We start from the raw sequence: 27,422 nt of genomic DNA on the forward strand, positions 1-27,422 counted from the left end.
AGAGCTCATAAATAACTCATGTAAAGATTTAAAGTACAGTCACAGCACAAACCCTTCCATTTCACACACAGGTTAGCCATATATATAACTTTAGCTATTGAACATATACATCTGTAAAACGCTTTACACACCTCTGTCATTAAATCAGAAAACATGGCATTTCATATTTCATGTCAATATAAAGATAACATGCTGAATGTTGTGTAGGCTTTGTGGCTTACTCTTTAACCTAGCTACTGTAACAATGAAAAAATGTTTTCACATTCACATGGAAATTAGGGATAAATTAAACGTTAGATTAGATGAACATACCTCTCAAATAACAGCTTTCTTTTTGACCACAAATCGACGTCGTCAACTCATTGGAAGTTGGAGGTAGACGCTAGCTCGTGTCAGCTTCGTGCTTCTGACCGACCATTATACTCCAGATCTGGCGCCCGCTTCCCGCGACCTGCGGCACCTGCCTGGCCACCCGCGGCCTGCCCCTCCCCCCACTGATCAAAGATCAGCTCACACAGCTTCAGTCCCACCACTACTATAATGGTCAGAAATATAAAACTGACCCTGGGTCAGTGTGGCTCTAAATCAACAAATGACCTGAGATGTCATCTTTGATTGACAGGTGTTTCTATTGATTCTTCGTTCTTGTGTTGATGAACATGATGAACTACCAATCAGTTCTGGGGTGGCCACAGGGTGGCCAATGAGATTTCAGGGGTGGCCCAGGCCACCACAGGCCACCCCCTAAAATCGCCACTGCAGTAGCATCCACCAGTGATTGGTCATCAATCAACAGCCTGAAGAAAGTCGAGGCCAGAGAGCTGTAGCCATGGAGACAGGGATGACAGAGGGTTCTCTACCTCCCAGTTATTATCCAGATCTCTGCTTCTCTTCTTCTCTTGCTGTCTAGAGTTTAAGGTGTTCAGTCTGTTTCCCATCAGTCAGGCAGAGGATCTCCCGATCTCTCGAGTGTTAATTGGCTATGAACTGAGAAATACTCTAGATGGAGTCGATGTTTCTGGCTCAGTCCTCTCGGCAGATCCTGATGTTTGATGTGTTTCATGGAACACTACGTTTAAAGGTGCTGTAAGTGATGGCATGCGGAAAATGTTCCTTCTCCTGAAATAATCTCAGTTGTCTCTGTGTAAACAGAAAACAAAAATGTGACCATGGGCTGCGGACACATTTTTTAATCAGCCAAACAGAAGACGTTGATGTGCTTTCTGTCTGTCAGTAATTTTGCACATTCTCATAGTATAGTAGATGAAGCGGATCATTTGGGTTTAATGACATATTCAGGTTCATAATAGTTGTCAGCTGAGGATGCTATTTTGCTACTGTTGTGTTTGACAACCATGAGAAGATGCACTCTACTGTTTTGTGACAGTCTCAACTATATCTTTGAAGGCCGGTGTTTTGGGGGGGGGAGGTGTCTAATTTGAAGGCTCAGTGTCATGAAAGTTACAGAACTGCTAATTACTTGCTTATCCTTTGAAGGTACTGTATGTCTGTTTTCTCTGGCTTCTGTTTGGGTGAAAGTGTAGATTTCTCTCAGTTTCATGGTGGTGTTTTGAGAGGGGGAAAAAATCTTCATTTTAAATATCAATAGATAATGTTTTTCCAAAGTGCATATCATGGACATGAATTGTAAAATGTCTTTCCATTTACAAATTCCATTCGATGCAGTGATTACCAATGAAGGTGCAGACAGTGAAGCTCATATGCTCCACCTTCTGACACAGTTGGATACTGTTGTAGAGACGTTATGCCTGCTAGTATCCAAAAGTACAGTGGCTTACTGATCTCCAGTTGTAAAAACACTGATTGTGTGAATGCACTTTAAGAGATATATAAGAGTCAAAATCTTACTTCAACAACCAAATATAATCTAACTTCTCTCTCTTGTTGTCTTTTTCTACAGCTAACCCGTGTCCCAGTGGAAGCATGTGAGCAGTATTCATCCTGTAACGAGTGTCTGGGATCTGGAGATCCTCACTGCGGCTGGTGTGTGCTACACAGCATGTAAGTACAACCCACCTGCTCTGTATATGATAAACAACCCCTTGCACTATGACTGGGCGATACAATATTCATGAAATCATCTCAATGATTTTGTTAATGATATAAAGTAAAGCATATTGTGAATATCGCAATAATTTTGATGTGTATTTTGTATGGCCATTAAGATTTAGAAAGAGCATATCAGTAGACTCATTTCACGATCCTTCATGGCTGTAGAATTAATCTATATAACATAAAAATGGCAAAATGGTAATATTCAATTATTAAACCGCAAAAGGCTGCGATTAAAGACATGGACGTGGTCTGACATGGACTGTTGTGTGCACGCGTGGGGCTCATGGGCTTATGTTTTTGGCACTTTTAGAGCAGTTCACATGCAATGTGAATTTTTTTTTACTGCAGATTCTAGCATGCAAGTTATTATACAAATCTACAAACGTGGCACAGTATAACGGAAAAGGAGATGACAGCGTTTTATCAGATGCAGAACATTTTAAACTGTCAAACACACACTGTCGCTGCACTTTCAGTATAAAAAAAAAAAACAAATATCCAGGGGAAGGTGAAGTAAATAGGACATAAATATATTACTTTTATATAAAACAAATATAATACTCAAGATAATAATGATAATTCAATATTATAGTATTATAATAATAATCTTGACTGGGTCCCACAGTAATAATTTAGTATTATGCAATATTCAACTGGGTTTCAAAAATAAGTGAAGTAGTTTTTGCACACCTTGTTCATTTACAAAAAAAAAAATATGTAAAAACATATGAAGGTAAATAATGCTTTTTAATAAGTTACTATGTATTATTGTATAAACAATATACATATACAAGTGTGTATTAATGAAAATGATTTAATTTAATTTAGTAACAAAACTGTAGGGAAACATGCCTTCATTATTTTTATATAGGTTTTTATTTAATGCCTTTCAAATATTGAATCTACTTGGCTACAATGGCTGGATGAAATTATGGTTTCTCTAAATAAAAGAAAAAACCTTTGGGCCATTTCAGAGCAAATACATAATTAGCAAGATGCACAGTGCATTCAGAAGGTATTCAGACCCCTTCATTTTTTTCACATTTTGTTATGTTGCACCCTTATGCTAAAATGCATAAATTTTATTTATTTTTTCAGATCAATCTACATTCCATACCCCATAATGACAAAGCAAAAGCCAGATATTTGATAACTTTGCAAATGTATAAAAAAAAAATAATAATAATAATATCACATTGACAAGTATTCAGACCCTTGACTCAGTACTTAGTTGAAGCACCTTTGGCAGCGATTACAGCCTCAAGTCTTTTTGGGTATGATGCGCAAGCTTTGCACACATGGATTTGGGGATTTTGTGCCATTCTTCTCTGCAGATCCTCTTAAGCTCTGTCAGGTTGGATGGGGACCATCGGTGGACAGCCATTTTCAGGTCTCTCCAGAGACGTTTGATTGGGTTCAAGTCCAGGCTCTGGCTGGGCCACTCAGGGATATTCACAGAGTTGTCTCTAAGCCACACTTGCGTTGTCTTGGCTGTGTGCTTAGGGTCATTGTCCTGATGAAAGGTGAACCTTCAGCCCAGTCTGAGGTCCTTAGTGCTCTGGACCAGGTTTTCTTTAAGAATATCTCTGTATTTTGCTGCGTTCAGCTTTCCTTCAACCTTGACCAGTCCCCCAGTCCCTGTCACTGAAAAACAGCATGATTTTACCACCAGACATAGCACGTGTGGAGGCTTCACGCTATTCTCCGCGGCATCCACGCACAACTCACCACGTGCCCCACCGAGAGCGAACCACATTATAGTGACCATGAGGAGGTTAACCCAATGTGACTCTACCCACCTTAGCAACTAGTCCAATTTGGTTGCTTAGGAGACCTTGCTGGAGTCACTCAGCACGCCCTGGATTCGAACTTGTGACTCCAGGGGTGGTAGTCAGCATCTTTACTCGCTGAGCTACCCAGGCCCCTCAGTTTTTTCTTTATAACAAATTTGCAAAGTTATCAAAAATCTGGTTTTTGTTTTGTCATTATGGGGAATGGAGTGTAGATTGATGTGAATTTATTTTTATTTATTTTTAAAGCATTTTAACATAAGGCTGCAACATAAAAGAATGTGAATAAATTAAGGGGTCTGAATACTTATATATCAAATATTGATATACTGTATATCAAATATTGTAAATAGGCTGAACAATATTGAGATGTTTTATTATTGAGATAATTTTTGAAGCCATATCGCCCAGCCCTACCTCACACACACTGTCCTGTACTCTTGAAAGTAGGCAAATTCCCTAAGAATTACATACTGTATAAGAAGTATGTATACTAGATAAGGTTAACAGACTTGGAAGTAATCATTTGGACATGATCATTGAAAAGTCTTATTGTGGGTCTTATGTTCTCTTTAACCACACTAGGAGGTTTGCAGTCTGTTTTTTGCAGTGGTGAATTCTCAGGGCCAGCAAAGACTTCTCTGCTGGCCTAACATGCCAAATAAATAAATATTTTTCATCCTTTCATACTCAATCACCTTTTTGCCTATGTATTTTTAATTGCTTTTCACTCTTAATTAATCTACAAACAAACAGAGAAAAACTAAAAGTTTATCCAGTCAGAATTTATTCCTTGATGCTTACAAGCAAAGTGACAATGGTTTCACAAATTGCATGCCCGAAGCAGCACGTGAGTTTGAGCTCCACCCCATCAGGCCTTCAGAATTTCCACAGAATCCCTCAGCAGTGCAAATGAATGGGCAACTAAAGTCAGATTGTCAAATTCATCAACCAATCACATTGATTTATTTGTTCTTGGTGGGTGTGATCTTTAGGATATGTCCCGGTCGAGGCCTTCTAGCTGTCCTTGAGTGACGCAATCACGCTTTAAGTGATGTACGTAATTTGAAAGCGAAGAGTGCGAGATCCTGCTGAGGAGTCGGCTGTCATCACTGCTGTTATTGCCATTGAGAAAGAGATCCTTATGAATTTAAAAATATGATGTTTTGCATGAGCGTGTGATTGCTTAATTTATTAAACAGGAAAGGACGACTGATTTTCACTTCAAGCACATTGGTAAGTGTTTTTTGCATTGTTATAGCAACATCAGGAGTTTTCTAAGTGTAAATTAGGCTGCTGGAGCATTCAGTGTCGGATCAAGTTTTGAAAAGTAGTGCTGCATTCCATTCAACTCGGAAAGTCGGATTTTACAACTTCCTACTAGGGAAAGTGCAATGGATGCATCTTTAAGTCAGAATTACAACTTGTAGGCTCGTGCAGAAATTCTCAACTCCGATTTCGGCGAGATGCACGTCACACAAACATGTCGACACTCAGGGAGATATACAAAGTAAGTGATAAACATTCACTTTATTAAGTCATATCGATAAATGAGTTTGTTTCCACATTACATGATATTAAAGCTTGTTTAACAAATGCCTGCAGAAACTGGTGTATGATAATCATACACCTGAAGCACAAATGCTAGCGCTGCAGCATCTACTGAGAGTCAAACCCCTGCTAAGCTAACGGGAGCATTGCAGTTTTGTTTCCTTAAATGTCATCTTCCGAATATCGGGGAATGGAATGCATTTATGGTCGAAGATATCAAGTAGGAATATCCCTCATCCAACTTGAATGGAACGCAGCTTAACCGTGTACCCTGACGAAATGAAATTTATTGCAAGCAACATTTAAATAGCAAATATTATTAGATACGATTTTCCAGGTATTATAGACCTCCTTGGTAGATTCATATGAAAAATTATGATTTTTTAATGTCTGTTTGGGAGACGTTCATTTCACAAAACAGTCATGCTGCAGTTAAAATTAGGCTTGCTTGAGCATTAAGTGTCGTTTCAAGTTCTGGCTTTCGTGCGTGGATGTGTTTTTAAAATGCCAATTGGTATTATTAGTTAGCTGTGGCATAATATACAATGCCCAAAGGCATAGGGTGTCTTATTCATTGTGAAGCTGTGTTTTCTTAATGGCATGAATAACACTGAAGTCCTAGACTTTAAATGCACGGCCCGCCATTGGTTTTTTTGCTGAGCAAAATACATACTAACACATAACTAGCTATAGTATGGGGAAATCTGTGGATGTCATCAAGAGGAAAAACAAGCCATACCTAAAATAACGTTTATTTTTTTATTTTATTCTAAGAATGCAAAGTGTTTTCCTTTATGGGCTGGCTTTGTGTTGGGGTTAGTCTGTAGTAAGTATGATTAGCTTTACATATAAATAGTTGAAGTCTATGGTGTGTCCTCATTTAGATAGCTAAATAACCTGTGTGTGTGTGTGTGTGTTTGGGGACAAATTTGTACCCAGAAATGAGCTAAATCTGACAAAACTTATCTTTGGAGATATTTTGAGACAAACTCATTTGGAAAAAACTGTCCATACAAAATGTAAATAATATTTATTATTATTATTATTATTATTATTATTATTTATTCTAATAATGCAAAAAGTTTTCTGTTTGGGTTAGGATGTTGGATAAGTATAAAGTAATAATAATTTACTTTATAAAACAATAGAAGTCTACTGTATGTCCCCATTTTGACAGCTATGTAAGCGTGTGTGGCAAAGAGAGCTGTTCCCCAACTCTAACACTTTTCTTACTAATGAATCTTAGGCGCACGTGCACACACACACACACACACATAAACATAAATACTCGCACACAGCCCACCTTTTCCACCCACTGTGTTGAAGTAAAGGGTGATGGAGGCTTTAGACTCTCAAGGGATGGCCACATTTCCCACTCCACTGTAAATTGAAAATTTGATTCTTGTCCTCTTTTGAGGACCCCAGAGGAGCTGTGTGTGTGTGCACTGCTATCTCAAGCTTTCTCCACAACTCATGCATTGCCCTGCTTCTTGGTCTATTTACACTAACATACACAAATGTCACCAGTGCCACTAAGGAGTGACAGGGCCAGAAAGGGTCTGGCAGACATTTGCAGCATTTCAAACTGAGAGCAACATTACTCTTTTAAGTGCAGGAAAAATAGGGCAGAAAGAGAAGATGAGAGAAGAGAAATCGGGGGAGAGGGAGAGGAAGAGAGAGAGAGTTTCGATGGCAGTTGGCAGCAAAAAAATTCAGCTCCTGCTGTAACTTACATTTTTGCCAGAAAATGTATGTTTTTATAACTCAAACACTACTTAAATGGATGGAAACTAAACTAAGATCAAAAAAGGCAGAAGATTTTTAAGGTAAGACAGAAATTTAAAGATCACCAAAAAAAAAAAAAATATATATATATATATATGAGATGCTGATGTCTGACTATAGTGGACCAGAACCCAACAGAGTCCAGTGTAACCTGCTCTTCATCACTGATCAACCATCAGTCTGGCACAGCATTCTCATAACTGCCATGAACTGCAGCAGAAAAGGTAGTATCAGTAAAGGTAGACAAATCACTCTGGAAGGTGAAAAAGAGACAAAGCTGAATGTAAACTTTTATCACAACGGTATAGTCATGGTGCAGGGGTCAGAAACCAGCCTTGATGAATTCCAGAAGAATTTCATGAACTTTAAAATGGAGGTTCAGATGTTAAAGAAATTTAAGTTGTCCCTTTAAGTTGATCAGTGTAGAGTCCTGCGCCACAATAGTCACAAACGGAGCACTCAGCTCGAGCACCCCTTGTAGCACACAGACACCCTGTCTTTCCTGCATCTCCAAAGATCAAGGCCTTGAGAGATAACATCACTGAGCTGGAGCAGGACTACTTCCTGTTTTAAGAGGAAACTACCAACAACCTCTGCCAGCTCCAAAACCAGACCAGCCACCTCAGCACACAACAACCTCAACAGCTCTGCTCTGCTGTCAGAGATCTGGAGGAGAACAACCAGGAGCTGCGAGAGGAGCTGAGGATGGTGAGAGAGGAGCTGGTCAAGAGAGATCAACACAGTAATATGCTAGAGAAACAACTGGAGGAAATGAGACAACAGCTACACACAAACACTGAACACATCACAACCACAGAACAACAGCAACAGTGTACCAGCACAGAAACACTCAACACCTCTACTCCTGAACACATTAGAAAAACAACGCAACACCAGCAGTGTGTCAACACTTAAACACACACCATCCCATCCCCTGCAACCCCGCATGTTTCTCGGGTTTCTCAAGCTTCTCAGAACACCAAGAGAAACGACATCAGCACCAGACAGAGATATCTACAGACCACAACAACATCCAACAGAGAACAGAAGAGGCAACACAACATCATCATCCTCTGTGACTCTAACAGCAACCACCTGGACCAGAGATGACTGTTCCCCATGAGAACTGTAAGGAAACTCTGGTGTCCCACCTCTAACTCTTTGAAGCTGCTGAGAGATGATGTTTTGGGAACACCATCACACATTATACTGCACACTGGGAAAAACTTCCTCAGCACCAGCAGAGTGTACAGGTGCATCTCAATAAATTAGAATGTCGTGGAAAAGTTCATTTATTTCAGTAATTCAACTCAAATTGTGAAACTAGTGTATTAAATAAATTCAGTGCACACAGACTGAAGTAGTTTAAGTCTTTGGTTCTTTTAATTGTGATGATTTTGGCTCACATTTAACAAAAACCCACCAATTCACTATCTCAAAAAATTAGAATACATCATAAGACCAATAAAAAAAACATTTTTAGTGAATTGTTGGCCTTCTGGAAAGTATGTTCATTTACTGTATATGTACTCTTACTTGGTAGGGGCTCCTTTTGCTTTAATTACTGCCTCAATTGGGCGTGGCATGGAGGTGATCAGTTTGTGGCACTGCTGAGGTGGTATGGAAGCCCAGGTTTCTTTGACAGTGGCCTTCAGCTCATCTGCATTTTTTGGTCTCTTGTTTCTCATTTTCCTCTTGACAATACCCCATAGATTCTCTATGGGGTTCAGGTCTGGTGAGTTTGCTGGCCAGTCAAGCACACCAACACCAGGGTAATTTAACCAACTTTTGGTGCTTTTGGCAATGTGGGCAGGTGCCAAATCCTGCTGGAAAATGAAATCAGCATCTTTAAAAAGCTGGTCAGCAGAAGGAAGCATGAAGTGCTCCAAAATGTCTTGGTAAACGGGTGCAGTGACTTTGGTTTTCAAAAAACACAATGGACCAACACCAGCAGATGACATTGCACCCCAAATCATCACAGACTGTGGAAACTTAACACTGGACTTCAAGCAACTTGGGCTATGAGCTTCTCCACCCTTCCTCCAGACTCTAGGACCTTGGTTTCCAAATGAAATACAAAACTTGCTCTCATCTGAAAAGAGGACTTTGGACCACTGGGCAATAGTCCAGTTCTTCTTCTCCTTAGCCCAGGTAAGATGCCTCTGATGTTGTCTGTGGTACAGGAGTGGCTTAACAAGAGGAATACAACAACTGTAGCCAAATTACTTGACACGTCTGTGTGTGGTGGCTCTTGATGCCTTGACCCCAGCCTCAGTCCATTCCTTGTGAAGTTCACCCAAATTCTTGAATCGATTTTGCTTGACAATTCTCATAAGGCTGTGGTTCTCTCGGTTGGTTGTGCATCTTTTTCTTCCACACTTTTTCCTTCCACTCAACTTTCTGTTAACATGCTTGGATACAGCACTCTGTGAACAGCCAGCTTCTTTGGCAATGAATGTTTGTGGCTTACCCTCCTTGTGAAGGGTGTCAATGATTGTCTTCTGGACAACTGTCAGATCAGCAGTCTTCCCCATGATTGTGTAGCCTAGTGAACCAAACTGAGAGACCATTTTGAAGGCTCAGGAAACCTTTGCAGGTGTTTTGAGTTGATTAGCTGATTGGCATGTCACCATATTCTAATTTTTTGAGATAGTGAATTGGTGGGTTTTTGTTAAATGTGAGCCAAAATCATCACAATTAAAAGAACCAAAGACTTAAACTACTTCAGTCTGTGTGCATTGAATTTATTTAATACACGAGTTTCACAATTTGAGTTGAATTACTGAAATAAATGAACTTTTCCACGACATTCTAATTTATTGAGATGCACCTGTATTTCATAACATGATTGGGTCAGGTATCATACATTCTTATTTCTGGTAAAATTCACAATGTCATCACTTAGAATCACCAGCTACAACATTCAGGGAATGTTTTCTGCTGCTTTTGGAGAAAAAAGCAAGAACCCTGATTTTGTAAATATTGTATATAGTTCAGATATCATAATGCAGAGAATTACATATACCATCAGTGAAACACCCTTATGATAAAAATGGAAGAGATTCAGGAGGAATTATTGTTTGGTTTAAAGAACATCATTTCCATTAAATTCAGCCTGTTAAAAAAGAGAGAACACATACACTACCAGTCAAAATGTTTGAAACACTCATTCTTTATTATAAATTTTTTTTCTTCAATTTTTAGAATAATAGTAAAGTCATCAAAACTATGGAATAACATAAATGTAACTATGGGAATTATGTTGTTACTAAACAAAATCCAAAATAAATCAAAACTGTGTTATATTTTAGCATCTTCAAAGTAGTCACCCTTTGCCTAGAATTTGCAGACATGTACTCTTGACATTTTCTCAACCAACTTCTTGAGGTATCACCCTGGGATGCTTTTTAAACAGTATTGAAGGAGTTCCCATCTATGTTGGGCACTTATTGGATACTTTTCTTTATTATTTGGTCCAAGTCATCAATTTCAAAAACTTTTTTTTTTATAAAATTTTAGTTTTATAATGAAATAAATGAATATGGTGGCACAATTATATTTTTGTCTACAAAACTAATTTCAAACATTTAAGCATACGCCTTCAGATCAAAAGATTTTTAAGATCATGAGAAACATTTCAGTCAAGTGTTTCAAAACTTTTGACCGGTAGTGTATTTGGATTAAAATGAAAAAGGAACTCATTTGTACAGATGAGGATACTTACCTGTGTGTCACCTACATCCCCCCACATGAGTCAACCTATTATAATGAGGAGATCTTTAACACATTACAATCTAAGATCATTCAGTTTCAGTCTGTTAGCTCAGTCCTGATAATGGAGGATATGAATGCAAGAACTGGGAAAAGAACTGGATTTTATTAGTTCAGTTGGAGATAAGTATATTATTAATAATACAAATATAAATCAAAATAAGCATTCCACTAAACCACGTCAGAACTATGACAACACAATAAACAGAAATGGAAAACAAGTTCTGCAGCTCTGTAAAAGCCTAGGTCTCTACATAGTGAACGGCGGAACAAAGGGTTGATTTACCTACTGCTCTAGGTAGTAGCACAGTGGACTATGCCATCACAAATCTAGATCAAAACAAGATCAATTACTTCACAATGATGCCACAACTACCTCTCTCAGACCACTGTCATATTGTCATTAGTCTGAACAAGTCAGCCAGTCTTCTGCCATCTTCAAATCAAGAGTCTAAACTATATCTCCTCCCAACCAGATTCTTCTGGAGAAAAGACAGTCCAGCTCAGTATGAAGCTTAACTCCACAGCATTCATAGACAAGATGAGAAAAGCATCAATTTGGCAACAAAACAATTGACTAGCATTTTTTTTTTTACAGTTGGCAGCAAATCATTGAATAAAACAAAACTGAACAGAAGAAAAAAGGAAATCACAACAGCTGACTGGTTTGATAAAAATTGTCAAATGTTAAGAACTATGACTGTTATCAAATAAAAAAACACAGAAACCCTGAAAATCAACTAATACATACCATCTATCAGCAAATGCTTAAAAAGTACAAGCCACTGCTTAAAAGCAAAAGAGCTGAACATATGACGACAAAGCTCAACAAAATAGAAGAAGCAGTTCATCAAAATCAATTATGGGAATTATGGAACAATTTTAATAAATCCAACAAAGAAGAAAAAATTCCCATCTGTGACCCAAACACCTGGACAGAAAATTTTGGAAACCTTTATATAAAAAATGGACAAAACCCCACCCAAACAATTCTGAATTCCCAACTATTTAATCTGGAATTCACAATAAAGGGTCAATTAAATCATTTTGTCAACCCCATGGAACTCAGATCACTGAAGGAACTCAGATCCCTCAAAAATAAAAAAATCTTGTGGCTCAGATGGAATATGCAATGAGATGTTGAAACAGGACAGCCCCAAACTGAATGAGGGCATTCTCAAATTATTCAATTTGCTCTTAAAATCAGGACATTTTCCTGAGAATTGGAAAGAAAATCAAATCACTCCAATCTTCAAACAAGGTGACAAATTTAACCCAACAACTACAGGGGCATTTCAGTGAGCAGCAACCTTGGCAAACAATTCTGTTGCATGATAAATGACAGATTAACCCAATATCTCCAAGAAAACAAGACTTTACACAACGGTCAAATTGGATTCATGCCAAAACAGAGAACAACTGATCACATTTACACACTGAACGCTTTTACACAAACATGTCCACCAAACAAAACAAGGAAAAATATTTGACTGCTTTATTGATTTTTAAAAAGCCTTTGATTCAGTTTGGCATGATGGATTGTTCATAAAACTGATTCAGAGTGGATTAGGAGGAAAGGTATATGATTTAATAAAGAACATGTACAAAAACAACAAATGCTGCATTAAAATAAACATCAGACAAACTGATTATTTCAGCCAGAATCAGGGAGTTCGTCAAGGCTGTAGCCTAAGCCCAACTTTATTTAACATTTACATAAATGAACTGGCCACAATACTTCAAAATTCATGTAACCCTGGACTCACACTAGAGGGTAGAGAAATTAAATGTGTTCTGTACGTAGACGACCTGCTGCTGCTCTCACCTACTGAAGATCCTCTCAATTCTAGAAAATTACTGCAGTAATTGGGCATTACCAATCAACATGGATAAGTCAAAAGTGATAATTTTTCAAAATAAAAATCGCCTTGAAGACAAAAAACTGTGTTTTTACACTTGGGGGAGCAATAATCTCTCAATAATACCAGTTACAATTATTTAGGTCTGACTATCTCGGCTTCTGGACAATTTGACTTCCCAATAAAAGAGCTAACAGACAAGACTGATTGGGCATATTATAGTATAAGAAAATCACTATTTAAATTTAAACTCCCTATTAAACTGTGGCTGAAATTGTTTGACAGTGTCATCAAGCCCATACTTATGTATGGCATCAAAATCTGGGGCCCCAAATATAAACTGAATTATGAATCCTGGGACAAATGTTCAATTGAAATTTTCCACCTTGAATTCTGTAAAAATATCCTGGGAGTTCACAGAAGTGCTTTTAATCTGGACTGTATGGCAGATTTGGGCAGATTCCCTCTTTTGACTGTCATTCAAAAGAGAGCCAGTAAGTTATGGTTCCACCTATCAGACTCTTCCCCAGATTATCACCATCACTGTGCTTTTTTTACACAGAGCAGCACACCCAGAGAGTGACCCTTTAAAGTATTTTGTGGACAGACACCTGCTAAATTCATCAATTCAGTTCAGGCAGGCAAAACTTATACAAACACAAAACACAGCTCAAGAAGAATACCTCCATTATTGGCATAGCAAACTCAAAGAAACAAACAAATTTAACTACTTTCAAAAAATTATGACAGAATATAAACTAGCACCATATCTGACCATAATTAAAGACTACCATCACAGGAAGCTCCTTACAAAGTATCGTGTGAGTGAGCACAGTCTGGCGGTAGAGATGGGTCGACACAGGCAGAACTGGAGACCCAGAGAGAACAGACTGTGTTCACACTGCACTCAAGGAGTCATAGAGGATGCACCACTCTTCCTCACTGAGTGCAGTAAATATGAGAGCATTACAAACACACACTTTACACTTACTGATACTCATTGTTCTCTGTAGTTACTTCTCTTTACAATTTGTACACTTACCTGTATGTTGTATTAAGTATGTAATACATGTTTATTTATTTATTTATTTATTTTTATTATTACTGTTACAGAATGCTTTGGCATTGTACATTGTATGCAGTCATGCCGATAAAGCTCATTTGAATTTGAAGAGAAGTGTGTATAGAGATGGCGGGTGTGTCAGGGACGTGCTTTCCAATCTCTCTCTCTCTCTCTCTCTCTCTCTCTCTCTCACTCCCTCTTGCTTTTCTCAGAGTGAGAACTGTGCATTAGTGCAGGACAGTGAGACAGGTAGTCAAATGGCTTGGGCATGTCTCCCTTCCTCCAAAGACTTTTGTTAGTTTCAGCCTTGAGTTCTGCTGCTGTTCCACTAGCTCTGATCCAGAGCACTTACTGATTCACTAAACCTTCAGCAGGATAAAGCCTGACAATTTGCTGTGGCATTAACCATGGATTTATTTATATTTTTTATTGTATTATTGTTTGGGATTTTTGTAACCTTTAGACTGTATAGTGGAGTTATGTGTGTCATCCTCCTATAAACATTGTGTCGTCTCCTTACAAGCGATTGTGCCCCCTTTAGTGAACTGCCGGCACCCCCCCTTAACATGACGCCCCTATGCGTTACATACTTTGCATATATGGTTTTTGCGCCTCTGACTACAGTAGTTAAAGACACTTTATATAAATTGGGTCCGAAATGCTTGAATCTTAAAAATATGCTTAAAGTTTTTAACTTTGGTAAATTTGATAAACTATTTGTTTATATGAATTGAAGTTTTTATGGGACGTAATTATGGAAACAGAAAAATTTTGGTTTTAAATCGTGTCACATATTTAAACTCTTTCACATGATAAAATAATGTAAAATAACAATAAATAAAATAAAAACAAAATAAGATTAAATATACATAAAAGAACAAATTAAATAAGATCAAATAAAATAATATAAAATAGTAAAATAAAAAAATAAAAAATAAAAAAAAGGAATTAAACATTAGCAAATAAAAAAGACAGAATGAAATTATTCAGAAGGTAACAAGCAGGACTTAACAATGTACTTACATTTTCACAATATCCTACACATCCCTTTTATGTTTCATTTGCATTACTTATACTACTTCCTACTCTCTCTCGCTCTCTCTGCTCTTTTCTCATGGCCTCATGTCCAGTGAAAGTGAACAACACCGCTCTCAGATGGAGTCAAGCAATCCGATCTGGCCTCCCCAGTTCCCCGGCTGATTGATTGCCCTGGAGTTTACCTTTCCCATCCACTTCTCCCCTGCATACTTAACCAGGGTCCCTGTAACTCAAGTCCTGCCCAAAGAGGGCTCTCTCTCATGCCAGGGCTGGCTCCTGCCACAGGTCCCAGTGTTTGCCTGTATTCCACCTGTTTTTTCACAGGTAACAGTGGTTAAAGCAGAATAGCTGAACTGATATTCCACAAAACAGATTCCCCCTCATGCACTGAATGTATTGTTGTTGTTTTTAATGGAAGATGAAAGCCACAGTAAAACAGATTGATTGAGAGAAGTGCAGAAACGAGATGGGCTACTGTCACTCTGATCATTTCAGTTTGAGAGCATTCACACATTGAAGCTGGCTGGTAATCCACGTGGAATGTGGGAATTGATCCACTGGGCATTTTCAATCACAAGCCTGTCTGTCTGACCTGGAGAGATTGAATGATGGGCAACATGAGTGAAAGAGAGAGTGAGAAATATGAATTTTGTTCAATGACCAAACCACGTCCATTTCAGTTATTATCTAGAGGAATGGTTCCCAATCACCAGCTGTTTGATGGTCTCATTACAAAGCATCAACATGTCAAAACAATATAGAATTTTAAGAGGTTTTAATTTATGAAGCTGCAGAAATTCCATGTATTTTTAAGATCCGAGATATAGAAACATAGAAAGACTTGGTGCGCCTCATTCTTGTGCAGTTGTGCAAAGATGTTCTGAGTGGTAAAGGGACATTTAATGAAGATTTGCTACAGTTGCCATAGTGTCCAGGTCTTTGGACAGTTTTTTTAAATGTTTATGTTGAGATCTTGCTTACATCTTGTTGAGATTGACGAGGAAGCTGACATGCTGTCTTACTGGATTTTATGTATCTTTGACCACTTCAAAGAACTTTAGGTTCTGTGCCCCCTTGTGACACAATTAGAGCTAGAGCACTGTATTTTGTAAGCTGTGAGCATTTTTGTGAAGTTCAATGCTTTAAGGTTCATGTCTTGAGATCTCTGTGTTCTATTCCATTCTGCTGTGCTGCATTAAGCTGTTTTTATATGGAAGAAAGTGTCCTGTATGAACTGCCTCTTAGAAGTTACTTCTATCTGATCTTGAAGTGTGCTTCAAAATTCATTTTGATTGGTCAAGCCTAATGTAGTCAGGTTTATTCAGTCATATTAAATAATGTTTGTGAATAAAACCAATTAATTTAGATCTTTCCACATGAAGCACTTTTTTAGGCAACCTGACAAAATAATATTTACAGTGTACTACATTGTTAGCATTTTGATAATGTAAGTGATCCTGCAAACTAAATCCTGCATTCAGAATTGCTGTGTTATCCAGTCGTCTATGAACTCACCTTGTAAATCTCTTGTGGGAGCCTCCAACTGGGATGAATTTCCTTTCAGAATTTTGCCTGCAGGGCATGAATGTTGAACTTCTGACTGATTCTAGAAATCAGTCTACTATCATTAGCAATTCCACCACTACATTCAAATAATCAATCGGCCAGGCTGTGCGGGGCCTGGGTATTGACCCCAGCTGCACTGTGTGAGTGTGTGGCAGACTGTAAGATAGATTGTAATAACAGATTAATGCTGAGAAACAGACAGAGGTTCAACCTTAATAAGCACACAGTTCACACACATCTGTTAACGAAGCTTTAATCTTTATCAGATTGCTCTACCATTAGAGAAGATGGAAGTAGAGGAAGGTCTGTGTGATTCAGTAGTGCCGCATTCAAATTTCGACTCAGTGGTGTGAGGGTGCTTGTATGATCTCTTTATTGCCTCTTAGGACTCATGTCACGATAGCTCCTTTCCTTGCTGCCTAGTGCCTACACAGGCATCTTTCTTCTTAGGCAGCATTCTAACCATCATGGAACCTCATATGTGACCAATATGGTCTGCATGGGCAGCAACGTGTCACTCAAATAGAGCTCTGCATACAAGATTCGGTGCTAAGCTAATGGCGCAATACAAAAAAAAATATATATATATATTGTGATTATTAAAATAATACATTTGAATTATGCTGAACTATTATTCAATAATATTGAAGGAGGAGGCAGGAACCGGCTGAACAGTAAACTTAAGGTTTAATGATGCAAATGAACGATGCACGCGTCTCTCTCTCTGGTGCCTCCGGCTCCATTTTCTCGCTCTCCCGCTGATCAGCTGATTCAGCACCGACCATGCACCATCATGGCCCGGCCATGCCCTCCTCCTCGTCATACTCCTCTTCCGCCCGAATCAGACCGGGGTGCCACCGGTCTGTTCTGTCAGCCGGTGGTCCACCCTGCCTCCTGTGAACCTGGGGGAGAGATGAGGGGAGGCATGGGGAGAAGGAAAGGGCGAGCGGAGACACACAGAGAGAGAGGTCCTCAACCGATCCTCTGCCCTCTGGCGGACACCAGCTCGCTCCTCCCCCGTTGAACGACAGCGAGTCCTCCAGCCCCTGACAGATGGAATTGCTCATCCCCTTCTTCAGCGGACGGCAGCGGTTCCTCCGGCTCTCGCGTCCGGCAGCGACCCCTCCTTCCCCAGGCAGATGGCCGTGGCTGCTCCCCGGGTGGAGGAGGAGGAGACAGGAACTGGCTGAACAGTAAATGTAAGGTTCAATTATATAAATGAACTTAAACAACATAAAACATGAACACATGCAGCACGGCCGCATGCGTCTCTCTCTCTACCTACCACGCTGGTGCCTCCGGCTCCCCTTTATCTCTCTCTCGGCTGTGCACCATCACGGCCCAGCCACACCCTCCTCCTCATCACACACTTGTCCCTGTTGTTGGATATATTCAGAAGCATGACACATAGCAGCAGAGATTTCTTAGTTTATCCATGCATATCCGTATCGTTTTGTATTAAGTGATGTCAATACATAGACTAGCAGAGCATGAATATACTAATCTAGACTGTGACTGAGAACAGCTCTCTGTGATGGGACAGACCACTCCAGTCCTCCAGAGAGGTGCAAATGTCAACAGAAATTCACACAATCACCATAGAGAAAAGGAAAACAATCACACTAAACGGATGGATGCCTGGCCTTATTTGTTCGACCCATGCCGCTATTGATCATAGAGAAATGGAGCTGAAAGGTTAAGGGTCACGGGTGTCCTTTTGTGAGGATTGTGTGTGTGTGTGTGTGTATGTGTGTGTGGAACTCGCTTGGGAAGATTGTGTGACACTAAATTAACAATGCATTAACTCAGTCTGAGAATGCTTTGCTCTGACCTTCAGATTGTAGACTGAATCATCGCACACACACTGTCCTCCCTCAGACCCTGGGGTTTTTTTCTACAAACAGTTTACCACTGGTCCTGGTGAACAGTGTAAACTTATCCCAAGTCTTTATTTCATGAAAATGTAAACACAGGAGAATTGGAACATTCAGCTAATTGACTTCAGAAGCTGAATTCCAATTGTAGGTAGGTAGGTAGGTAGGAAGGAAGGAAGGGCAAGAAAGACAGACAAAAGGAACAAACAAAAGCAATCCACAGACAAAAAGGATCACATGAAAGCAAACCAGACAGACGAAAGAAACAAAGACAGACCAAAGGAACAAACCAAAACAAGACAGACCAAAGGAAAAAATGAAAACAAGACAGACAAAAGGAACAAACAAAATCGAGACAGACAAAAGGAACAAACAAAAGCAAGAAAGACAGATAAAAAGAAAAAGTGAAATAAAGCAAGGGCAGTCAAAGCAAGAGAGAATTAAAAAAAGTAAAAGAGCATGCAAAAGCAAGAAAGAGAGATTGAACGCGAGAATGAAATAAGCCAGAAAGAAAGAGATGAACATTATGCCATGAAAACCTGAAGTTATTTTTCAAGACATGAGCCCTAAATAAATGATGACTAATATCCTGTACTGAAGCCTTAGCTACATCTTTCAGTTAAAAACTGCAGTTATTAGACAAACCGGAGGCCTCAGATGTGCCTATGATAACACCCTTATGATATTTTTACAGCTATAATACATAGCAAAGACCTGTCTGATTGGAGAGCAGGAGAGAGCAGGCAAATGTGCAGATGGAGTGCTGCTTATTCAAGCCACTCTGCAAGTTTGTTGTTCCCAATCAACCTTGAAATAACCTCCCCTTTCACTGTCAACACAGGAGCAAAGCCGCCTGCTCCAGACTCCTGTTTACCCAATAGATCTCCAGAAGAGTCTGTTAGTCTTGGAAAACAGGAGCAGAGAGGCAAAAATTAATAACTCCGACAGAATTGTGTTCTCCAAGTTTAAATGTTCAGATGTGTAATTTGTGAGGCAGTTTGTTTACTTGTTGAGGATTTAATTTTTACTCATCACTGTCTGCCTCTCTGGTCTCTTTTGACATGAAGAGTATGATTTGTTTGTCTTGATAGGATGGATAGGGTTTGTATGTCATATGATTTAGTATTGTTGTCTAGCCTTTGCACACTTTTTTCACATTTTCTGCACTGATTGTGAGGAAACATCTGTAGAATTCTGCTGAATGGATTTAGAAATGGTGAAATGTCAGTGTTAAAAAATACAGTTTTGCCTTTTTATTAAAAAGTCAGAAATCAAATAAAATTGTTATGAACATGGAATGCATAGAAAAAAATATTTGAGTGACAGACATTTGTATTCTGTGCAAATCTGTCTAGCCTATCTAAAGTATTCATTTCATCTGAGAATTTTCCCAGATTGAGTGGAAAACGTATTCACCACAGTTTAACAACATTTCATCCATCCTTGACTATCCCACCAGTTCCTGGGGGTTGCAATGAATAACTCTCCTGACTGCTTAACAAATGTCATGGAAACATTGCCAAAATGTTTTGCAGGCAGTCATTTTGCACAGAGTGTGATTGAACAGCAATTGTGATGGTTTACATGGCGTGGAGACAAATAGGCTGTAAATCATAATTAAGACTGAGAAAATTTCCAGATTTCTGGCTTTCGTTCTGAAGAAGGCGAAGACAGAGACTGACAGGGAGAGAATGGAACTGATTGACAGAGATTCAAATTCATACTCCATTACAGTGTATTTTATATATCTTTATTAGAATGGCTATGAGAGGGATATTATTTTGTGCCAAATCAAGAATATCTATATACAGTTGTGTTCAAAAGTTTGCATACCCTGGCAGAAATTGTGAAATTTTGGCATTGATTTTGAAAATATGACTGATCATGCAAAAAGAAATCGGGGGAATCTCTTGATACCAAGCTAAGGTCAGGTAAACCAAGAAAGATTTCAGCCACAACTGCCACAAGAATTGTTCGAGATACAAAGAAAAACCCACAGGTAACCTCAGGAGAAATACAGGCTGCTCTGGAAAAAGACGGTGTAGTTGTTTCAAGGAGCACAATACAACGATACTTGAACAAAAATAAGCTGCATGGTCAAATTGCCAGAAAGAAGCCTTTACTGCGCCAATGCCACAAAAAAACCCGGTTACAATATGCCCGACAACACCTTGACACTCCTCACAGCTTCTGGCCCACTGTAAGTTGGAGTGATGAGACCAAAATAGAGCTTTATGGTCACAACCATAAGCGCTATGTTTGGAGAGGAGTCAACAAGGCCTATAGTGAAAAGAATACCATCCCCACTGTGAAGCATGGTGGTGGCTCACTGATGTTTTGGGGGGGGTGTGAGCTCTAAAGGCACGGGAAATCTTGTGAAAATTGATGGCAAGATGAATGCAGCATGTTATCAGAAAATACTGCATTCTTCTGCATGAAAGCTGCGCATGGGACGTACTTGGACTTTCCAGCATGACAATGACCTTAAGCACAAGGCCAAGTTGACCCTCCAGTGGTTACAGCAGAAAAAGGTGAAGGTTCTGGAGTGGCCATCACAGTCTCCTGACCTTAATATCATCGAGCCACTCTGGGGAGATCTCAAATGTGCGGTTCATGCAAGATGGCCAAAGACTTGGCAAAATGCCTCCAGGTCATGCAAAGACGAATGGGCAGCTATACCACCTGCAAGAATTTGGGGCCTCATAGTCAACTATTACAAAAGACTGCACACTGTCATTGATGCTAAAGGTGGCAATACACAGTATTAAGAACTAAGGGTATGCAGACTTTTGAACAGGGGTCATTTAAATTTTTTTCTTTGTTGCCATGTTTTGTTTTATGATTGTCCCATTCTGTTATAACCTACAGTTGAATATGAATCCCATAAGAAATAAAAGAAATGTGTTTTGCCTGCTCACTCATGTTTTCTTTAAAAATGGTACATATATTACCAATTCTCCAAGGGTATGCTAACTTTTGAGCACAACTGTATCTCCCTCCATCACTCTCTTTGACAGCCTGTTACTGAGGCTTTTGAGAGATAAAGTAATTGTTTGATACTGTAATGGTCGAAGTTTCTTTTACGAAAAACTTTGCAGAGAACTGCCATTCACAAGTGGCTAGTTACTTTTGAATGCCATCTGGAGGTCTTAGAGTTGTATCAGTAATGGTTTGCTCAAATAATTTATAAATAAAATAAAATAATTTTTTTTTTTTTTTTTTTTTTTTTTTATATTTCAGGGTTTTTCTAATGATTTTGGAGTAAAATGATGCCATTAACTTAATATCTAAGGTAATGGGCCTTAAGCACAATGGTGATTGTTCATAGCTCACTGCTTTTAGGGAATGAACCAGCAGCCTTCTGGTTAACAGCCCTTATTTGAGAACATTTAAGAAGATCCTACTGCCATTTAGAATCTGTTTTGTTTTGAAAATAATCAGCAGCAAAGTCATGTTCTGATCAATGCCAGTATTACTGTCAGCATTAATAAATTGTCATTGACATCTGGGATCATATAGCTTTCTGAAATGCAGGGCTTTATCTACTTGTCCAGAATGTGCTTTTGTGTAGCTGCACTGGGAGAGGGTTTAAAGCAGTTGTCTTTGATGTGCTATATGTAAATGTATGTTTTTGAGTCCCTGGTTATGCCACTAGAAGAGTCCCTCCCCTGAGGGGCCTTCCCCAGCGTTCTGTTCTAATACGAGATGAGAGAGGAAACTATCATTGTTTTTCAGAGCACTGTTCATGTGTTATTGTCTCTATAAAATTCTGTCAGGAGCAGCCACAGGAAAGGATGGCGCAGTGAAATTCTTTGAGTCTAACGTGATGCTGAAACTCTTTACATGTGTGTTCTTCATGACAGATCTCACCACTGAGTCATTGCAGTGGCTTCCTAGTGTTATAACTTTGTATTTTGGTTGATTTTAATGGGACCAGAACAAGCAATCAAGTGTTCTTTTTTTGTTCCTTTAATGCAGGGGTTGGGAACCTATGGCTCGCTGTCAGGGTTGTATGTTGGTTCCATGATCAAGTCAAGTCAAGTCATGTTTATGTCAAGTCTATAGTCATGTCAAGTCAAGTTTAGTTATGTCGTTCATGTTTATGTTTTGTAGTCACATTTTGGAATTAGGGTTTATTGGATATCACTTTTGTTAACAAACTGCACTTGGGATCATCGCACTTCGTCATCGTCTCTTCGTTTACCTTGTTGGCAGCCATCGTTACAGAATACTCCACTGACCAAGATGAACCCAGCAGTTCAACTTCGTCGTCTATGCCAAGAAAACGGTTCCATTGAGGAATATGTGGAGAACTTTTGTGCTCTGGCCAGCAGGGTCGATTTGAATGAGATTGCCCTCAAGGACTGTTTTCGCTTTGGACTAAATGAGCCAATCTCTTCCCTGATGCCAGGCAGTCAGAGTGCCCACACCCTGGCTCAGTATATCGACCTTGCCCTACTAATATGTGGTTCATTGTTCACTGTGGTGGAGGTGGATGCCAAGCCAGAGTCCCACGTCATGGTTGCTGAGCTAGTGCCATATTTTGCCCCGGATCCTCAGTCTGCTCCATGCCATGTCACAGCCACGCCTGAGCCTGCTCCATGCCATGTCACAGCCACGCCTGAGCCTGCTCCATGCCATGTCACAGCCATGCCTGAGCCTGGTCCATGCCATGTCACAGCCACGCCTGAGCCTGGTCCATGCCATGTCACAGCCACGCCTGAGCCTGCTCCATGCCATGTCACAGCCACGCCTCAGTCTACTCCATGTCATGTCACAGCCACGCCTGAGACTGCTCCATGCTATGTCACAGCCACACCTCAGTGTGCTCCATGCCATATCACAGCCAAGCTTCAGTCTGCTCCATGCAGTGTCTCAGGCTCACCTCTGGTCAACGAGCCAATGCCCAAGCCTGCCACGGTCAACGAGCCAATGCCCACATCTGCCACGGCCAACAAATCAGCGTTGCAAACCTCGTCCATTCCAGAGCCATCTCTCACTGGGCTATTTGAGTCAGAATTGGTTCACGCCCTTGTGCCCACCATGGGTTCTCCTGATCAGCCGGTTTCCCTCAAGTCACCGGCTCGATCATCGCCCTCTGAGATATCCCAGACAAGAAGAACTTTTGAACCTCCGAATCCGCCTAGACGTTCCGAGCCCTGGACTCCACCTTGGCCTGTTGAACCCTCGACATCACTTCGGCTCTACGTTCCCTCGGCTCCACCACAGTCCTTCAGCCAGTCGGCTTTACCGGGGTCTCTTGTCCCTCCAGCTCCTCCTTGGTCTGTCGGTCACCTGGCTCCGCCTTGGCTCTCCGATCCTCTGGCTATGCCTCATCTCTCCGATCCTTCAGCTCCACCGGGGACCTACATCCCTACAGCTCCGCCTTGGTCCTCAGCTCCACCGGCGGCTCCTCAGTCTTCCGATCCCCCAGCTCCGCCTTGCTCCTCCGGCACTGCCTTGGTCCTCCCTGCCTCTGGCTTCACCCTGGCCCTTCCAGTCGTCGGCTACTCTCCGAGTATCCAGTTCTCCATGGTTTTGCCCCTCGAGCCTCTCATGGATCCACCCCCCATGGGCTCCGCCCTGGTCTCATGCTCCACGCCATGTTTTCACCAAACCATGCCCCACACCTTGTTCCACCATGTTTCCTTGTCCTGCCACGTAACCACGTCAAGTCACCATGCCTACCCCCCCACCCCCCAACTCCCTCTTGAACTATGTGTTTTTGTTATGGGGCACTGGGAGCTGCCCCTAGAAGGGAGGGATATGTCAGGGTTGTATGTTGGTTCCATGATCAAGTCAAGTCATGTTTATGTCAAGTCTATAGTCAAGTCATGTCAAATCAAGTTTAGTTAAGTCATTCATGTTTATGTTTTGTAGTCACATTTTGTAGTTAGGGTTTATTGGATATCACTTTTGGTAATAAACTGCACTTGGGATCATCGCACTTCATCATCATCTCTTCGTTTTCCTTGTTGCCAGCCAACGTTACACTCGCGAGCCACAAGTTGCTCTTTGTTAAAAATCAAGTGGCTCTCCGGGTGTCTCACCATTCACTATCACTTGATCGTTTAAAACTTTCTAGAGATAATTTTCCTGCAGAAAGTGTGGGTGCGATTGCAAAGCTTGAAGTCAATGACACTGTTTTAATTTCCTTTCTCTCGAATTTGTTGTACAGCCTACTCCTGGTGAACAAGGTTTGAAATGAACACCCACCAAATGCGAGTATTTTGCTGATGTACCAGCCACTGTGGAAGGCAACCTGTAAGACTTCTCGGAGTGATATATTACAAGAATTTAGACATGTTTGATGAAACGTGATTATATATTGAAGAACAGACGAAAGAAAAGCCTTTGATGCACGTCTGATTTGATATGTGTGCGCAGTGAGCTCTGCTATTCACAAGTGCAATGAAAGAGCTTCTCCAAGACATTCATAGAGATCTGGGCCTTGTTTCCCAATAAGAACTGATCTTAGCTGTTAAGAGCATTTTCTACAAGCAATTTTATGAACGTTTGTTATTTTTATGTGCGCCCAGGGTGTGAAATAGCACCCGCCACACTCCAAATGCGACGAGGCTCAATCCAGTTTGTGAGCTCCTCGTTCAAATGCAGGTATTTCATGCGCAAGTAATTTTGCTCATCTACCCGCAACAGGTGGGTGACCTGTAAGATGTCTCGGAGTGACACATGACAAGAAATGCTGTTAGTCAAAAATACTTTATTTTATAAGACTTATTTTTAAGAACAGGCAAAAGAAAAGCCATCAATGCTGCTGTTTGTTCAGAGGCGTGCAAGGAGACCCTGTCTCGTGGAACACACGCATGTAAAGAGTTATCACTCCTTTTTCTGTTTCATTCGATTGAAAACTGTTTGCAAGAATAATGTAGTCTATGAGAATGCTGCAAATGATCTCTGATCATCTTGTGAAGTGCTGTGAGTTTAGTTTGCTTTATTTCCATGGAGCAGTTCGCTCTTACACATTGTGAACGCAACTCTGCAGGTTCAGTAATATATACAGGTATCTTTGTATTAAAGAAACAAAGACAAAAGTGATTTAATCATAAAGTAATACAAGACATGTTCACCTTGAACCTAAAATTGAGTTCTATTTTATTTTCTTTAGGCAGCATTAACTGTATTACCAAAACGCAATACATTCGATAAGAACACACATTTGGCAGCATTTTTTGGGAACACATGGGAATTTATTAGGCTTATTTATTATGATGATTATTATAATTATCTTTACATTTATAATTGTCTTTAGTTCTTAATTTGTAGGCTATTAGTAATTTTTACCTGGTGTCATTGAGGGATGCTTGCGTGATAGCAAATGGGGCCATTGGAGACGGTAAATGTTTGGATTTGGGGAGGTGGTTATATATAAGATTTTTTTAATCACTTCGTTATTTTAATTGCTTTTTTCGTTTTGTTTAAAGTGCAATTTGGATTTGGAAATGTCTTAAGTTTTTCATGTTTCAATAAATCAATAAAATTGTTAAAGCAAAAATATTCACCGACCCTTGGCAGGGGGGTTTACCATATAATCGGATATTGCGATATATCATTGTCAATTCCATACTGCAACATGTTACCTGTTAATTTTTGCATATTTTTTTGTGTTTTTGAGTAGTCCATGGGCAATATAAACATTTATTGAAAAACGTTGTTTTTGAAAATAGTAAATTATTCATTTGTGCTATGGCTCTTTTGAAAAAATGCATCTTATCCATTTATTATCTGTCTGTCTATCTATCTATCTATCTATCTGTCTATCTAATATAGTAGTAAGAACACTTTTTAATAACACAATTTACAGCATTTGTTCATTTTGATTAGTCAATTTAGTCAATTTATGAAAATAAAATTGTTCATTCTTAGTTCGTAAGGCATTAACCAATTTGAACGTATACAACTTTAATTAAAAATATGTTATGAATAAATTATTTGTATTAAATGTTGTAATTAACATTTATCGAGATTAATAAGTGCCATAAAAAAAAATTTCATTCTTAATTTTAACAAAGTTATCAATGTTACATATCAATGTTAATACAACCTTACGCAAAGTGTTGCCATACGCAAAGTGTTGCCATATACTGTATATTGTTTTGTTGTAATTTTCAGATAAAGGGTGAAAAATGGTAATGAAAAACTAATTTATAGCTCTTTTTGGTCCAAAGAAAACCTTTACTAACTTAGAATTTAACCTCAAGGAAAAAATAAAATGATAAAAATGCATGATATGACCCATTTAAAGAATATTCGTCACTTCTAGGTTGCTGTTTTTTAATAAAGACTTAGAGCCTGTCTTGAAAGAATCCCCTCCGGTCAAGTCAGTCCTGAGCTGTTTTGGGCCCAGTACACGCAGAGCACCCTCTGTGCCAAGTGGAGAGTGGCATCTTCCCGGGGAGCAGGACTGACTCTGTCACCCCTGGCTCTGAGCTCTTGAATAGGTTAGGAGGGTTTTAAGGGTGGTTGAGAGAAAGGAACATGCTCCAAAAGTGACGGAGGCATCAGGACAGAACTACAGCCACACTCACAACTGTCACAGAGATCTCTGAGAGTGCAGGCAGCCCAACACGACTCAACCTATCCCTCACTGTCACCACGCTGTCACCACAGAAAGAGCAATAGAAAAAGTGAGAGAGAATGAAAGGGTGGGAGACAGGAAGAGGGGTGGCCTGTCCAGGTGTGACAGAGCGTGAACTAGACATGGAGACAGATACACCTGAGAGAGAGAGAGAGAGAGAGAGAGAGAGAGAGAGAACAGAGGCATTGATTGAAAAGACAGGAAATAGATATGGATGAAGTTAAGGAGGTATGTACAGAATGTATTTTCAGAGAGAAAGAGATAGATGGGTGGATGAGAGTGTTGGCAGCATGGTTTCTCTGTGCTGAGTAATGAGCAGGGGTTCTTAAAGTGAAACAGCACCACTATTACAACTGTGTACAATCATGTTTATGTAATAAATGTATTATACATATGTAATAACAACTAGAACAAATCCACTGGTAATTCCTTGTGACAGGAGATAATTAATCA

General features: G+C 39.7%; 1 protein-coding gene across 2 annotated transcripts in view; it reads left to right on the forward strand.

The window, feature by feature from the left end:
• The window catches only part of LOC127435092 (plexin-A4-like), a 309,230-nt gene that overhangs the window by 191,128 nt on the left and 90,680 nt on the right, over positions 1-27,422 (forward strand). For both annotated transcript variants that reach the window (XM_051688268.1, XM_051688269.1), the window contains exon 5: positions 1,922-2,022. In XM_051688268.1, the coding sequence (XP_051544228.1) occupies positions 1,922-2,022 (101 nt within the window). The remainder of the gene's footprint in view (positions 1-1,921; positions 2,023-27,422) is intronic.

Source organism: Myxocyprinus asiaticus, chromosome 45, assembly GCF_019703515.2.
Source record: "Myxocyprinus asiaticus isolate MX2 ecotype Aquarium Trade chromosome 45, UBuf_Myxa_2, whole genome shotgun sequence".
Lineage (NCBI taxonomy): Eukaryota > Metazoa > Chordata > Actinopteri > Cypriniformes > Catostomidae > Myxocyprinus > Myxocyprinus asiaticus.